Source organism: Oncorhynchus tshawytscha, linkage group LG14 (assembly GCF_018296145.1).
Source record: "Oncorhynchus tshawytscha isolate Ot180627B linkage group LG14, Otsh_v2.0, whole genome shotgun sequence".
Taxonomy (NCBI): Eukaryota; Metazoa; Chordata; class Actinopteri; order Salmoniformes; family Salmonidae; genus Oncorhynchus; species Oncorhynchus tshawytscha.
In genome coordinates, this window is record NC_056442.1 from 41323886 (window position 1) to 41340979 (window position 17094).

At 42.9% G+C, this 17094-nt stretch overlaps 1 protein-coding gene across 2 annotated transcripts in view; it reads left to right on the top strand.

The window, feature by feature from the left end:
* Positions 1-17094, top strand: part of LOC112267216 (neurofibromin-like) — a 116482-nt gene that overhangs the window by 90757 nt on the left and 8631 nt on the right. For both annotated transcript variants that reach the window (XM_042297530.1, XM_042297531.1), the window contains 6 exons: positions 8531-8666; positions 8860-9017; positions 9257-9498; positions 9915-10015; positions 10805-10947; positions 11423-11469. In XM_042297530.1, the coding sequence (XP_042153464.1) occupies positions 8531-8666; positions 8860-9017; positions 9257-9498; positions 9915-10015; positions 10805-10947; positions 11423-11469 (827 nt within the window). The remainder of the gene's footprint in view (positions 1-8530; positions 8667-8859; positions 9018-9256; positions 9499-9914; positions 10016-10804; positions 10948-11422; positions 11470-17094) is intronic.

Consider the following 17094-nt stretch of genomic DNA (forward strand, 5'->3'; position numbering starts at 1 on the left):
AAGACCAAGTCCATATTTTGGCAAGAACAGCTCAAGTAAGCAAAGCGAAACAAAAGTCCATCATTACTTTAAGACATGAAGGTCAGTCAATACGGCACATTTCAATAACTTGGAAAGTTTCTTCAAGTGCAGTCGCAAAAACCATCAAGCGCTATGATGAAACTGACTCATGTGGACCGCCACAGGAAAAGAAGACCCAGAGTTACCTCTGCAGCAGAGGATAAGTTCATTAGAGTTACCAGTCTCAGAAGTTGCAGCCCAAATAAATGCTTCACAGAGTTCAAGTAACAGACACATCTCAACATTAACTTTTCAGAGGAGACTGCCTGAATCAGGCCTTCATGATTGAGTTCTGCAAAGAAACCACTACTAAAGGACACCAATAATAAGAAGAGACTTGCTTGGGCCAAGAAACACGAGCAATGGACATTCGACCGGTGGAAATCTGTCCTTTGGACTGAAGAGTCCAGATTTGAGATTTTTGGTTCCAACCACCGTCTCTTTGTGAGACGTGGAGTAGGTGAACGGATTATCCCCGCATGTGTGGTTCCTACCGTAAAGCATGGAGGAGGATTTGTGATGGTTTGGGGGTGCTTTGCTGGTGACACTTTGATTTATTTAGAATTCAAGGCATACTTAAACCAGTATGGCTACCACAGCATTCTGCAGCGATACACCATCCCATCTGGTTTGCGCTTAGTGGCATTATAATTTGTTTTTCAACAGGACAATGACCCAAAACACACCTCCAGGCTGTATAAGGGCTATTTGACCAAGATGGAGAGTGATGGAATGTTGCATCAGATGATCCCCAGTCTGCTGTCCCCACATGCTTCAAGATGGCCACCATTGTTTTAGCAGCGCGGGTACTACAGTCAGTGTTTTAATAGAACTTTGGTAGCGTTTTCCTCAAATTTGCTTTGTTAACTTCTTGACGCTACCCATCCCGTTAGCGGGATAATTGTCATCAACAACCGCTGAATTACAGAGCGCCACATTCAAAAAATATCACAAAAAATATTTATATTCATGAAATCACAAGTGCAATATAGCAGAACACAGCTTAGCTCTTTGTTAATCCACCTGTCGTGTCAGATTTTGAAAATATGCTTTACAGCGAAAGCAATCCAAGCGTTTGTAAGTTTATCGATCACACAACAAAACATTATGAATACCTAGCATCAAAGTAGCTTGGTCACGAAAATCAGAAAAGCAATCAAATTAATCGCTTACCTTTGATGATCTTCGGATGTTTTCACTCACGAGACTCCCAGTTACATAATAGATGTTCCCTTTGTTCCATAAAGATTATTTTTTATATCCAAAATACCTCCGTTTGTTTGGCGCGTTATGTTCAGAAATCCACAGGCTCGAGCGGTCATGACAACGCAGACGAAAATTCCAAATAGTATCCGTAATGTCAACAGAAACATTTTTTACGTTTTTACGTTTTTTATAATCAATCCTCAAGTTGTTTTTAAAATATATAATTGATCATATATCACCCGCAACTGTCCTTTTCAGTAGGAGAGGGAGAGACAATGGCTGCCCAAGCTCTGTTGCGCAAGCAAAACTCATGCGAACACCTGACGCAATGTTATCTTTCTCGCTCATTTTTCAAAATAAAAGCCTGAAACTATTTGTAAAGACTGTTGACACCTTGAGGAAGCGATAGGAAAAGGAATCTGGTTGATATCCCTTTAAATGGAGCAAAGGCAGGCTATGGAATATGGAGCTTTCAAAATAGAAGCCAATTCCTGGTTTGATTTTCATCTGGTTTTCACCTGCAATATCAATTCTGTTATACTCAGACAATATTTTGACAGTTTTGGAAACTTTAGAGTGTTTTCTATCCTAATCTGTCAATTATATGCATATTCTAGCATATGGGGCTGAGAAATAGGCTGTTTACTTTGGGAACGTTTTTTTTCCAAACATAAAAATAGTGCCCCATAGCTGAAAGAGGTTAAATAACCCAGCTACAATAAATGCGGCCTCAGAAAATGTGGTTTCCAGTTTGCAGGAAGTACAGTGAAGTTCTTTGAGGGCCGTCGTGGTATCGGCTTGATGGGGGGAAAAACACGGCTGTGACTATAACCAAAGAAAATTATCTTGGGAGGTAATACGGTCTGCATTTGATTGTGAAATATTCTAGGTCATGTGAACAAAAGCACTTGAGGTCCTGGGTGTTATCACAATCACACCATGAGTAGTTAATCATGAAACATAAACCCCCGCCCTTCTTCCCAGAGAGATATTTATTCCTGTCTGCGCAATGAACTGAGAACCCAACTGGCTGTACGGACTCAAGACAGTATATCCCGAGAGAGCCATGTTTCGGTGAAACAGAGTATGTTACAATCCCTGATGTCTCTCTGGAAGGAAATCCTCGCCCTGAGCTCGTTGACTTTATTATCAAGATATTGAACATTAGCGAGTAATATACTCTGAAGCGGTGGGTGGTGTATGCACCTCCTGATTTGGACTAGAAGTCCACTCCGAGTACCTCTTCTCCGCCTGTGATGTTTTCGATCAGCCTCGAATCAGTTCAATTTCCCTGGGGGTTAAGAACAAAGGATCTGATGAAAAAAAGTTGTATTCCTAGTCGTAATTCTGGTGAGTTACAGCTGCTCTGATATCCAAAAGTTCTTTCCGGCTGTATGTAATAACACAAAATAAATGTCTGTGCTAATAATGTAAGAAATAACATAACATTTAAAAAAAAATAATAATAATACTGCCAAGTTGCCTAGGGCCTATAAGTACAGCTGCCCTATCTATCGGCGCCATGGGGGGTAATCATTGCAAATATTCCGGGTAGCCATTTGATTAGCTGCTCCTTTTGGACCTAGACATGAAGCTCTGGTACCGCTTGCCTTGCGGTAGCAGAGAGAACGGTCTATGACTAGGGTGGCTGGAGTCATTAGAAATTTTTAGGGCCTTCCTCTGACACCGCCTGGTTGAGGTCCTTGATACGACTTCCGGCGCCGACAGAGATGGCCGCCTCGCTTCGCGTTCCTAGGAAACTATGCAGTTTTTTGTTTTTTTTACGTGTTATTTCTTACATTAGTATCCCAGGTCATCTTAGGTTTCATTACATACAGTCAAGAAGAACTACTGAATATATAAGATCAGCGTCAACTCACCATCAGTACGACCAAGAATATGTTTTTCGCGACGCGGATCCTGTGTTCTGCCTTACAAACAGGACAACGGAGTGGATCCCATGCAGCAACCCAAAAAACGACTCTGAAAAAGAGGGAAACGAGGCGGTCTTCTGGTCAGACTCCGGAGACGGGCACACCGTGCACCACTCCCTAGCATTCTTCTTGCCAATGTCCAGTCTCTTGACAACTAGGTTGATGAAATCCGAGCAAGGGTAGCATTCCAGAGGGACATCAGAGACTGTAACGTTCTTTGCTTCACGGAAACATGGCTCACTGGAGAGACGCTATCCGAGGCGGTGCAGCCAACGGGTTTCTCCACGCATCGCGCCGACAGAAACTAACATCTTTCTGGTAAGAAGAGGGGCGGGGGCGTATGCCTTATGGCTAATGTGACATGGTGTGATGAAAGAAACATACAGGAACTCAAATCCTTCTGTTCACCTGATTTAGAATTCCTCACAATCAAATGTAGACCGCATTATCTACCAAGAGAATTCTCTTCGATTATAATCACAGCTGTATATATCCCCCCCCAAGCAGACACATCGATGGCTCTGAACGAACTTTATTTAACTCTTTGCAAACTGGAAACCATTTATCCGGAGGCTGCATTCATTGTAGCTGGGGATTTTAACAAGGCTAATCTGAAAACAAGACTCCCTAAATTTTATCAGCATATCGATTGCGCAACCAGGGGTGGAAAGACCTTGGATCATTGTTACTCTAACTTCCGCGACGCTTTTAAGGCCCTGCCCCGCCCCCCTTTCGGAAAAGCTGACCACGACTCCATTTTGTTGATCCCTGCCTACAGACAGAAACTAAAACAAGAGGCTCCCACGCTGAGGTCTGTCCAACGCTGGTCCGACCAAGCTGACTCCACACTCCAAGACTGCTTCCATCACGTGGACTGGGATATATTTCGTATTGCGTCAGATAACAATATTGACGAATACGCTGATTCGGTGTGCGAGTTCATTAGAACGTGCGTTGAAGATGTCGTTCCCATAGCAACGATTAAAATATTCCCTAACCAGAAACCGTGGATTGATGGCAGCATTCGCGTGAAACTGAAAGCGCGAACCACTGCTTTTAATCAGGGCAAGGTGTCTGGTAACATGACCGAATACAAACAGTGCAGCTATTCCCTCCGCAAGGCTATCAAACAAGCTAAGCGTCAGTACAGAGACAAAGTAGAATCTCAATTCAATGGCTCAGACACAAGAGGCATGTGGCAGGGTCTACAGTCAATCACGGACTACAGGAAGAAATCCAGCCCAGTCACGGACAAGGATGTCTTGCTCCCAGGCAGACTAAATAACTTTTTTGCCCGCTTTGAGGACAATACAGTGCCACTGACACGGCCTGCAACGAAAACATGCGGTCTCTCCTTCACTGCAGCCGAGGTGAGTAAGACATTTAAACGTGTTAACCCTCTCAAGGCTGCAGGCCCAGACGGCATCCCCAGCCGCGCCCTCAGAGCATGCGCAGACCAGCTGGCCGGTGTGTTTACGGACATATTCAATCAATCCCTATACCAGTCTGCTGTTCCCACATGCTTGAAGAGCGCCACCATTGTTCCTGTTCCCAAGAAAGCTAAGGTAACTGTGCTAAACATCTACCGCCCCGTAGCACTCACTTCCGTCATCATGAAGTGCTTTGAGAGACTAGTCAAGGACCATATCACCTCCACCCTACCTGACACCCTAGACCCACTCCAATTTGCTTACTGCCCAGATAGGTCCACAGACGATGCAATCTCAATCACACTGCACACTGCCCTAACCCATCTGGACAAGAGGTATACCTATGTGAGAATGCTGTTCATTGACTACAGCTCGGCATTCAACACCATAGTACCCTCCAAGCTCGTCATCAAGCTCGAGACCCTGGGTCTCGACCCCGCCCTGTGCAACTGGGTACTGGACTTCCTGACGGGCCGCCCCCAGGTGGTGAGGGTAGGCAACAACATCTCCTCCCCGCTGATCCTCAACACTGGGCCCCACAAGGGTGCGTTCTGAGCCCTCTCCTGTACTCCCTGTTCACCCACGACTGCGTGGCCACACACGCCTCCAACTCAATCATCAAGTTTGCGGACGACACAACAGTGGTAGGCTTGATTACCAACAACGACGAGACGGCCTACAGGGAGGAGGTGATGGCCCTCGGGGTGTGGTGTCAGGAAAATAACCTCACACTCAACGTCAACAAAACTAAGGAGATGATTGTGGACTTCAGGAAACAGCAGAGGGAACACCCCCCTATCCACATCGATGGAACAGTAGTGGAGAGGGTAGCAAGTTTTAAGTTCCTCGGCATACACATCACAGACAAACTGAATTGGTCCACTCACACAGACAGCATCGTGAAGAAGGCGCAGCAGCGCCTCTTCAACCTCAGGAGGCTGAAGAAATTCGGCTTGTCACCAAAAACACTCTCAAACTTCTACAGATGCACAATCGAGAGCATCCTGGCGGGCTGTATCACCGCCTGGTACGGCAACTGCTCCGCCCACAACAGTAAGGCTCTCCAGAGGGTAGTGAGGTCTGCACAACGCATCATCGGGGGCAAACTACCTGCCCTCCAGGACACCTACACCACCCGATGTTACAGGAAGGCCATAAAGATCATCAAGGACATCAACCACCCGAGCCACTGCCTGTTCACCCCGCTATCATCCAGAAGTTGAGGTCAGTACAGGTGCATCAAAGCTGGGACCGAGAGACTGAAAAACAGCTTCTATCTCAAGGCCATCAGACTGTTAAACAGCCACCACTAACATTGAGTGGCTGCTGCCAACACACTGACACTGACTCAACTCCAGCCACTTTAATAATGGGAATTGATGGGAAATGATGTAAATATATCACTAGCCACTTTAAACAATGCTACCTTATATAATGTTACTTACCCTACATTATTCATCTCATATGCATACGTATATACTGTACTCTATATCATCGACTGTATCCTTATGTAATACATGTATTATCACTAGCCACTTTAACTATGCCACTTTGTTTACATACTCATCTCATATGTATATACTGTACTCGATACCATCTACTGTATCTTGCCTATGCTGCTCTGTACCATTACTCATTCATATATCCTTATGTACATATTCTTTATCCCCTTACACTGTGTATAAGACAGTAGTTTTGGAATTGTTAGTTAGATTACTTGTTGGTTATTACTGCATTGTCGGAACTAGATTTCGCTACACTCGCATTAACATCTGCTAACCATGTGTATGTGACAAATAAAATTTGATTTGGATGGCAGGAAGCTTGACCCCAGTGATGTACTGGGCCGTATGCACTACCCTCTGTAGTGCCTTGCTTTCCGAGGCCGAGCAGTTTCCATACCAGGTGGGGATGCAACCAGTCAGGATGCTCTCTATGGTGCAGCTGTATAACTTTTTGAGGATCTTAGGATCCATGCCAAATCTTTTCAGTCTCCTGAGGGGGAATAGGCTTTGTCGTGCCCTCTTCACGACTGTCTTGGTGTGCTTGGACCATGACAGGTCATTGGTAAAGCTCTCAACGTGATCCACTACAGCCCCGTTGATGAGAATGGGGGCGTCCTCTGCCGTCCTTTTCCTGTAGTCGAAAATCTCCTTTGTCTTGATCACATTGAGGGAGAGGTTGTTATCCTTGCACCACACTGCCAGGTCTCTGACCTCCTCCTGTCTCATAGTTGTCGGTGATCAGTCCCACCACTGTTGTGTCATCAGGAAACTTAATGATGGCGTTGGAGTCATGCTTGGCCATGCAGTCATGGGTGAACAGGGAGTACAGGAGGGGACTGAGCACGCACCCCTAAGGGGCCCCAGTGTTGAGGATCAGCATGGCAGATGTGTTGTTACCTACCCTTACCACCTGGGGGCAGCCCATTAGAAAGTCTGGGATCCAGTTGCTGAGGGAGGTGTTTAGTCCCAGGGTCTTTAGCTTAGTGATGAGCTTTGAGGTCACTATGGTGTTGAACGCTAAGCTGTCGTCAGTGAATAGCATTCTCACATAGGTCTTCCTTTTGTTCAGGTGGGAAAGGGCAGTGTGGAGTGCAATAGAGAGAGCATCTGTGGATCTGTTGTGATGATATGCAATTTGGAGTGGATCTAGGGTTTCTGTGATAATTGTGTTGTGAGCCATGACCAGCCTTTCAAAGCACTAAATGGCTACCGACGTGAGTGCTACAGGTCGGTAGTCATTTAGTCAGGTTTCCGTGGTGTTCTTGGGCACAGGGACAATGGTTGTCTGCTTTGAAACATGTTGGTATTAGACTCGGTCGGGGACAGGTTGAAAATGTCAGAAGACACTTGCCAGTTGGTCAACCCATGCTCGGAGTACACGTCCTAGTAATCCATCTGTCCCTGCGGCCTTGTGAATGTTGATCTGTTTAAAGGTGTTATTCACATCTGCTACTGAGAGCGTGATCACACATTCATCCAGAGCAGCTGGTGCTCTCATGTATGCTTCAGTGCTGCTTGCCTCAAAGAGCGAATTGAAGAAATTTAGCTTGTCTAGTATGCTCGTGTCACTAAGCAGCTCGTGGCTGTGCTTCCCTTTGTAGTCCGTAATAGTTTGCAAGTCCTGCCACATCCAATGACCGTCGGAGCCAGTGTAATGGGATTCAATCTTAGTCCTGTATTGACGCTTTACCTGTTTGATTCGTCGAAGGGCATAGCAGGATTTCTAGTAAGCTTCCTGGATAGAATCCTACTCCTTGAAATTGGCAGATATACCCTTTAGCTCAGTGAGGATGTTGCCTGTAATCCATGGCTTCTGGTTGGAATATGTACGTACGGTCAAAATGGGGATGATTTTATTGATGAAGCCAGTGACTGATAAACTGGATGAGCTCCTATCAAGAATATTATCCAATGACTGCACGTTGGCTGATAGGACTGATGGTAGAGGCGGGTTACCCACTCGCTGTCGGATTCTTACAATGCACACCGACCTACGACCCCTATATCTCTGTCCCTTCTTCATGCGAATGACAGGGATTTGGGCCTTGTCCAGTTTCTGAAGTACGTACTTTGTGTCCGACTCATTAAAGAATAAATCTTTGTCCAGTATGAGGTGAGTAATCGCTGTTCTGTTATCCAGAAGCTCTTTTTGGTCATGAGATGGTGGCAGAAACATTATGTACAAAATATGTTACAAATAACGCAAAAAAACGAACACAATAGCACAATTGGTTAGGAGCCCATAAAACGGCAGCCATCTCCTCCGGCACCATTATGTATATTCATGAATGTTTATGCAAAGATGGAAAAGTGTCCCATTACTGGTTTTCACCCTGATCTGGTGCGTGTGTATGTGTGCGTGTGTATGTGTGCGTGTGTGTGTGGCTGTTTGCAGCCCTGCTCACCGTGTCAGAGGAGGTGCGTAGTCGCTGCAGTCTAAAACACAGGAAGTCTCTGCTGCTGCCTGAGATGGCCATGGAGAACATTCCCATGGATACCTACTCTCTGCACCACACTGACCTCAGCTGCAGGTGAGGCGCTCTCTACATCAAGACACTTTGATCCTGAATAGGTTTTAACTTTAGCTGTTGACAAAGCCCATTTTCCTTTATCCATAGTTGCATCTTGGTAAGTATCTTTACCAAGATGCAACTTATGTTCTTGGTAAATATCTTTACCATCAAGCTTGAAGTGTTATTTCCGTACCTGTGGCCCCCCCCTCAGGACACTGAGAGAGTGCCAGCTGTGGGCATCTCCCAAGGTGTCAGAGCGCTATCTGAATGCCTACTACCCTACGGTGGGGCAGATCAGCCCCCGTACACGCAAGTCCATGAGCCTGGACATGGGCCAGGCTTCCCATGCCAACACCAAGAAGCTGCTGGGTAACTATAACATCGCTGCAAAACTACACTGGTAATGTTGTCTAGGTGTGACTATGACCAGGCAGTATTGACTACAGCGTTAGTTGCGTCTCATGTCCGGCAAGAAATACACCCCAGATCTAAGAGTGCTGTAAGTTGGACATCCCATGTCACCACTCACCACCTTATCTGCCTAGACCCTCTCCTCACCCTCTTCAATCATTAGCTCTACACTCTCTGTCTGTGGTATATTTCTTCAGGAACCAGGAAGAGTTTTGATCACCTGATATCTGACTCCAAAGCACCAAAGAGACCAGAGACCGAGTCTGGCGTCACCACCCCGCCTAAGGTTAGGTGCGTGGCCGAGAACGACAATGAGATAGACAACCAAAGAATGGGCCACTCCCACCTCCGCAAGATGTCTGTGACAGAGTCCAATGTCCTTTTGGACGAGGAGGTGCTGACTGACCCCAAAGTCCAGGCCCTGCTGCTCACTGTGCTGGTGAGAGGATTATCACACAAACTCACACCTGGCAAAATAAGAAATACTTATAAAGCGGGTAATAATATAATAATAATAATATAATATGTAACACACTCACTGGACATACAGTACATGTTGCACATAGTCAGTGGACCACTAGTTACTGCTCGGGTCCAAGTAGTTATCAGGAATGGATTGCACATCGGGAGGCAGCAACATGCAGTGCATTTGGTAAGTATTCAGACCCCTTGACTTTTTCCACATTTTCTTACATTACAGCCTTATTCTAAAATGGATTACATTGTTTGTTCCCCTCATCAATCAACAAAATGTGGAAAAAGTCAATACTTTCCGAATGCACTGTAGCATACAGCTTTCTACTGTATATAACTGGTTCAGTCTGTAAACGTATGCTGTATGTTTCTCTGTCCAAGGCCACCCAGGTCAAGTACACCACGGATGATTTTGACCAGAGGATCCTGTACGAGTATCTAGCTGAAGCTAGCGTCGTCTTCCCAAAAGTCTTTCCCGTCGTGTAAGTAAACATGCCCGAAAATCCCCAGGCAAAACCAAATACATAGCCTAAGAGCCTACTTTTCCCTAAGCAAATCTAGAGCCTCTAGGGGGAGAGGCCTGTCCTGCTCCAAATGCATCATGGGAGTTGTAGTGTGGTTTATCTAGCTATAGAGATTCTAAGTGGGCGGCTGTATACAAGTAAAAATGTCACAGATTCAAAATATAGATTTTTTTTACATTTATTTTTATTTCACCTTTATTTAACCAGGTAGGGTAGTTGAGAACAAGTTCTCATTTACAACTGCGACCTGGCCAAGATAAAGCAAAGCAGTTCGACACATACAACAACACAGAGTTACACATGGAATAAACAAACATACAATCAATAATACAGTAGGAAAATCTATATACAGCATGTGCAAATGAGGTAGGATAAGGGAGGTAAAGCAATAAATAGGCCATGGTGGCAAAGTAATTACAATATAGCAATTAAACACTGGAATGGTAGGATGTGCAGAAGATGAATGTGCAAGTAGAGATACTGGGATGCAAAGGATCAAGATAAATACAAAAATACAGTATGGGGTTGAGGTAGGTTGGATGGGCTATTTATAGATGAGCTATGTACAGGTTAACTTGAGAACTGTCTCATATGAGGCCTAGTTATTCACCAGTGTGTTTGAGTCCTGTCATGATATGTGTTGACAGGGTCACTGGGAAAGGGTGTTGCCATGCAGAGTGAGGTGTGTCTGTAATGATTATGGGGCCTACCTAGCTGATGTTTATCTTTGTTTCCTCCTCTTCTCAGCCACAACCTGCTGGACTCCAAGATCAACACGCTGCTGTCTATGTGCCAGGATACCAACCTGCTGAACCCAGTGCATGGCATCGTTCAGAGTGTGGTCTACCATGAAGAGTCTCCTCCACAATACCAACCCTCCTATCTACAGAGTATGTACATTCATCTACAGACCTGCTCTTCCCATCTCTCTCCTCTGTTCCTCATCTACCTCATTTCGCATCATTCATCTCTTTCTGACCCCTCCCTTTCTGTCTCTCTCTCCTGTCGATCGCTGTCTGTCTCTCTGCCCCTATCTCCTCTTCTACTTTTCTCATCATTCATCTCTCTCTCTGTCTCTCTGTCTCGCTCTCTGTCCCTATCTCCTCCTCTACTTTTCTCATCCTTCATTTCTCTCTCTCTGTCTCAGTCCCCATCTCCTCCTCTACATCTCATCTCCCATCCTTCACCTTTCTCAACCCCCTCTTCCTCTCTTGCCCTTTCCCCTGACTGTTATGTTGTGTTTTCTTCTTTAGCAGTTTAACTTTGCCAATGATACCTTTTCTCCCTCCATTACTTTTTTCCCCTCTTTCTCTTTCGTTCTTTCTCTCTCTTCTCTCTCTCTTTCTCTCTCTTTCTCTCACACAGGCTTCGGCTTCAATGGACTTTGGAGGTTTGCCGGACCCTTCTCAAAGGTATGATTCATTGCCCTCATATTTCCCTTTCATTCTCCCCAAGGCAGTGCGGCCGTGCTGGAAGAATTTAGCCCCGGTAAGCAATTACAGCCTTGCCAGGGAGCCTGCCGATTGCCCCAAGATTTATTGGACATCCTCCTCTCGCTCTCGCTCTCGCTCTCTCTGGCCACCTCAGTTTCCCTTATGATGGTTCTGAGTAAATAGGACAAGCAGATGCTTCTAACTCTGAGTTGAAGGTCTGGTTTCAGAATGGGGCCACATATACAGTATCAGTCAAAAGTATAGACACACCTACTCATTCCAGGGTTTTTATTTATTTATACTGCCCCTACCTTATCACAGCACAACTGAATGGCTCAAACACATTAAGAAGGAAAGAAATTCCACAACTTTTAACAAGGCACAACTGTTAATTGAAATGCATTCCTGGTGACTACCTCATGAAGCTGGTTGAGAGAATGCTAAGAGTGTGCAAAGCTGTCATCAAAGGGTGGAAACTTTGAAGAATCTAAAATATATTTTGATTTGTTTAACACTTTTTTTGTTTACTACATGATTCCATATGTGTTATTTCATAGTTGGCAAGTCTTCACTATTATTCTACAATGTAGAAAATAATAAAAATAAAGAAAAATCCTTGAATGAGTAGGTGTGTCCAAAATGTTTGACTCGTACTGTATGTTGATTTGTAAATCAGTTTGGATCAAAACAACTGCTAAATGACTGTGTATAATATCTAAAGTGTATTATATATAATGTAGAACCGTTCCATTACTGTTCTATATGTGTTGGGATTCTCTCACTGTTCTATATGTGTTGGGATTCTCTCACTGTTCTATATGTGTTGGGATTCTCTCACTGTTCTATATGTGTTGGGATTCTCTCACTGTTCTATATGTGTTGGGATTTGATACTGTTCTATATGTGTTGGGATTCTCTCACTGTTCTATATGTGTTGGGATTCTCTCACTGTTCTATATGTGTTGGGATTCTCTCGCTGTTCTATATGTGTGTTGGGATTCTCTCACTGTTCTATATGTGTTGGGATTCTCTCACTGTTCTATATGTGTTGGGATTCTCTCACTGTTCTATATGTGTTGGGATTCTCTCACTGTTCTATATGTGTTGGGATTCTCTCACTGTTCTATATGTGTTGGGATTCTCTCACTGTTCTATATGTGTTGGGATTCTCTCACTGTTCTATATGTGTTGGGATTCTCTCACTGTTCTATATGTGTTGGGATTCTCTCACTGTTCTATATGTGTTGGGATTCTCTCACTGTTCTATATGTGTTGGGATTCTCACACTGTTCTATATGTGTTGGGATTCTCTCACTGTTCTATATGTGTTGGGATTCTCACACTGTTCTATATGTGTTGGGATTCTCTCACTGTTCTATATGTGTTGGGATTCTCTCACTGTTCTATATGTGTTGGGATTCTCACACTGTTCTATATGTGTTGGGATTCTCTCACTGTTCTATATGTGTTGGGATTCTCTCACTGTTCTATATGTGTTGGGATTCTCTCACTGTTCTATATGTGTTGGGATTCTCTCATACTGTTCTATATGTGTTGGGATTCTCTCACTGTTCTATATGTGTTGGGATTCTCTCACTGTTCTATATGTGTTGGGATTCTCTCACTGTTCTATATGTGTTGGGATTCATGTTCTATATGTGTTGGGATTCTGATACTGTTCTATATGTGTTGGGATTCTCTCACTGTTCTATATGTGTTGGGATTCTCTCACTGTTCTATATGTGTTGGGATTCTCTCACTGTTCTATATGTGTTGGGATTCTCATACTGTTCTATATGTGTTGGGATTCTCACACTGTTCTATATTCTGTTCTATATGGGATTCTCACACTGTTCTATATGTGTTGGGATTCTCACTGTTCTACTGTTCTATATGTGTTGGGATTCTCTCACTGTTCTATATGTGTTGGGATTCTCTCACTGTTCTATATGTGTTGGGATTCTCACACTGTTCTATATGTGTTGGGATTCTCACACTGTTCTATATGTGTTGGGATTTGATACTGTTCTATATGTGTTGGGATTCTCTATACTGTTCTATATGTGTTGGGATTCTCTATACTGTTCTATATGTGTTGGGATTCTCACACTGTTCTATATGTGTTGGGATTCTCTCACTGTTCTATATGTGTTGGGATTCTCACACTGTTCTATATGTGTTGGGATTCTCACACTGTTCTATATGTGTTGGGATTCTCTCACTGTTCTATATGTGTTGGGATTTGATACTGTTCTATATGTGTTGGGATTCTCACACTGTTCTATATGTGTTGGGATTCTCACACTGTTCTATATGTGTTGGGATTTGATACTGTTCTATATGTGTTGGGATTCTCTCACTGTTCTATATGTGTTGGGATTCTCACACTGTTCTATATGTGTTGGGATTCTCACACTGTTCTATATGTGTTGGGATTCTCACACTGTTCTATATGTGTTGGGATTCTCACACTGTTCTATATGTGTTGGGATTCTCACACTGTTCTATATGTGTTGGGATTTGATACTGTTCTATATGTGTTGGGATTCTCACTGTTCTATATGTGTTGGGATTCTCACTGTTCTATATGTGTTGGGATTCTCACTGTGTTCTATATGTGTTGGGATTTGATACTGTTCTATATGTGTTGGGATTTGGTTCTATATGTGTTGGGATTCTCTCACTGTTCTATATGTGTTGGGATTCTCACACTGTTCTATATGTGTTGGGATTCTCACACTGTTCTATATGTGTTGGGATTCTCACACTGTTCTATATGTGGGGATTTGATACTGTTCTATATGTGTTGGGATTCTCTCACTGTTCTATATGTGTTGGGATTCTCACTGTTCTATATGTGTTGGGATTTGATACTGTTCTATATGTGTTGGGATTCTCTCACTGTTCTATATGTGTTGGGATTTGATACTGTTCTATATGTGTTGGGATTCTCTCACTGTTCTATATGTGTTGGGATTTGATACTGTTCTATATGTGTTGGGATTCTCACTGTTCTATATGTGTTGGGATTCTCTCACTGTTCTATATGTGTTGGGATTCTCTCACTATTTTATACGTGTTGGGATTCTCACTGTTCTATATGTGTTGGGATTTGATCACTGTTCTATATGTGTTGGGATTCTCACTGTTCTATATGTGTTGGGATTTGATACTGTTCTATATGTGTTGGGATTTGATACTGTTCTATATGTGTTGGGATTTGATACTGTTCTATATGTGTTGGGATTCTCACTGTTCTATATGTGTTGGGATTCTCACTGTTCTATATGTGTTGGGATTTGATACTGTTCTATACGTGTTGGGATTTGATACTGTTCTATATGTGTTGGGATTCTCACACTGTTCTATATGTGTTGGGATTTGATACTGTTCTATATGTGTTGGGATTCGATACTGTTCTATACGTGTTGGGATTCTCACTGTTCTATATGTGTTGGGATTTGATACTGTTCTATATGTGTTGGGATTCTCACTGTTCTATATGTGTTGGGATTTGATACTGTTCTATACGTGTTGGGATTTGATACTGTTCTATATGTGTTGGGATTTGATGTGTTCTATACGTGTTGGGATTTGATACTGTTCTATATGTGTTGGGATTTGATACTGTTCTATATGTGTTGGGATTCTCACTGTTCTATATGTGTTGGGATTTGATCACTGTTCTATATGTGTTGGGATTCTCACTGTTCTATATGTGTTGGGATTCTCACTGTTCTATATGTGTTGGGATTCTCACTGTTCTATATGTGTTGGGATTCTCACTGTTCTACTGTTCTATATGTGTTGGGATTCTCACTGTTCTATATGTGTTGGGATTCTCACTGTTCTATATGTGTTGGGATTCTCACTGTTCTATATGTGTTGGGATTTGATACTGTTCTATATGTGTTGGGATTTGATACTGTTCTATATGTGTTGGGATTTGTTCTATATGTGTTGGGACTGTTCTATATGTGTTGGGATTCTCTCACTGTTCTATATGTGTTGGGATTCTCTCACTGTTCTATATGTGTTGGGATTCTCTCACTGTTCTATATGTGTTGGGATTCTCTCACTGTTCTATATGTGTTGGGATTCTGTTCTATATGTGTTGTTCTATATGTGTTGGGATTCTCTCACTGTTCTATATGTGTTGGGATTCTCACACTGTTCTATATGTGTTGGGATTCTCACACTGTTCTATATGTGTTGGGATTCTCACTGTTCTATATGTGTTGGGATTCTCTCACTGTTCTATATGTGTTGGGATTCTCTCACTGTTCTATATGTGTTGGGATTTGACACTGTTCTATATGTGTTGGGATTCTCACACTGTTCTATATGTGTTGGGATTCTCTCACTGTTCTATATGTGTTGGGATTCTCTCACTGTTCTATATGTGTTGGGATTCTCACACTGTTCTATATGTGTTGGGATTCTCACACTGTTCTATATGTGTTGGGATTCTCTCACTGTTCTATATGTGTTGGGATTCTCACTGTTCTATATGTGTTGGGATTCTCACACTGTTCTATATGTGTTGGGATTCTCACACTGTTCTATATGTGTTGGGATTCTCTCACTGTTCTATATGTGTTGGGATTCTCTCACTGTTCTATATGTGTTGGGATTCTCTGTTCTACTGTTCTATATGTGTTGGGATTCTCACACTGTTCTATATGTGTTGGGATTCTCACACTGTTCTATATGTGTTGGGATTCTCACACTGTTCTATATGTGTTGGGATTCTCACACTGTTCTATATGTGTTGGGATTCTCTCACTGTTCTATATGTGTTGGGATTCTCTCACTGTTCTATATGTGTTGGGATTCTCATATGTGTTGGGATTCACTGTTCTATATGTGTTGGGATTCTCACACTGTTCTATATGTGTTGGGATTTGATACTGTTCTATATGTGTTGGGATTCTCACACTGTTCTATATGTGTTGGGATTCTCACTGTTCTATATGTGTTGGGATTCTCACACTGTTCTATATGTGTTGGGATTTGATACTGTTCTATATGTGTTGGGATTCTCACACTGTTCTATATGTGTTGGGATTCTCATGTTCTATATGTGTTGGGATTCTCACACTGTTCTATATGTGTTGGGATTTGATACTGTTCTATATGTGTTGGGATTCTCACACTGTTCTATATGTGTTGGGATTCTCATACTGTTCTATATGTGTTGGGATTTGATACTGTTCTATATGTGTTGGGATTCTCTCACTGTTCTATATGTGTTGGGATTCTCACACTGTTCTATATGTGTTGGGATTCTCACACTGTTCTATATGTGTTGGGATTCTCACACTGTTCTATATGTGTTGGGATTCTCACACTGTTCTATATGTGTTGGGATTCTCACACTGTTCTATATGTGTTGGGATTTGATACTGTTCTATATGTGTTGGGATTCTCACTGTTCTATATGTGTTGGGATTCTCACTGTTCTATATGTGTTGGGATCTCACTGTTCTATATGTGTTGGGATTTGATACTGTTCTATATGTGTTGGGATTCTGATACTGTTCTATATGTGTTGGGATTCTCTCACTGTTCTATATGTGTTGGGATTCTCACTGTTCTATATGT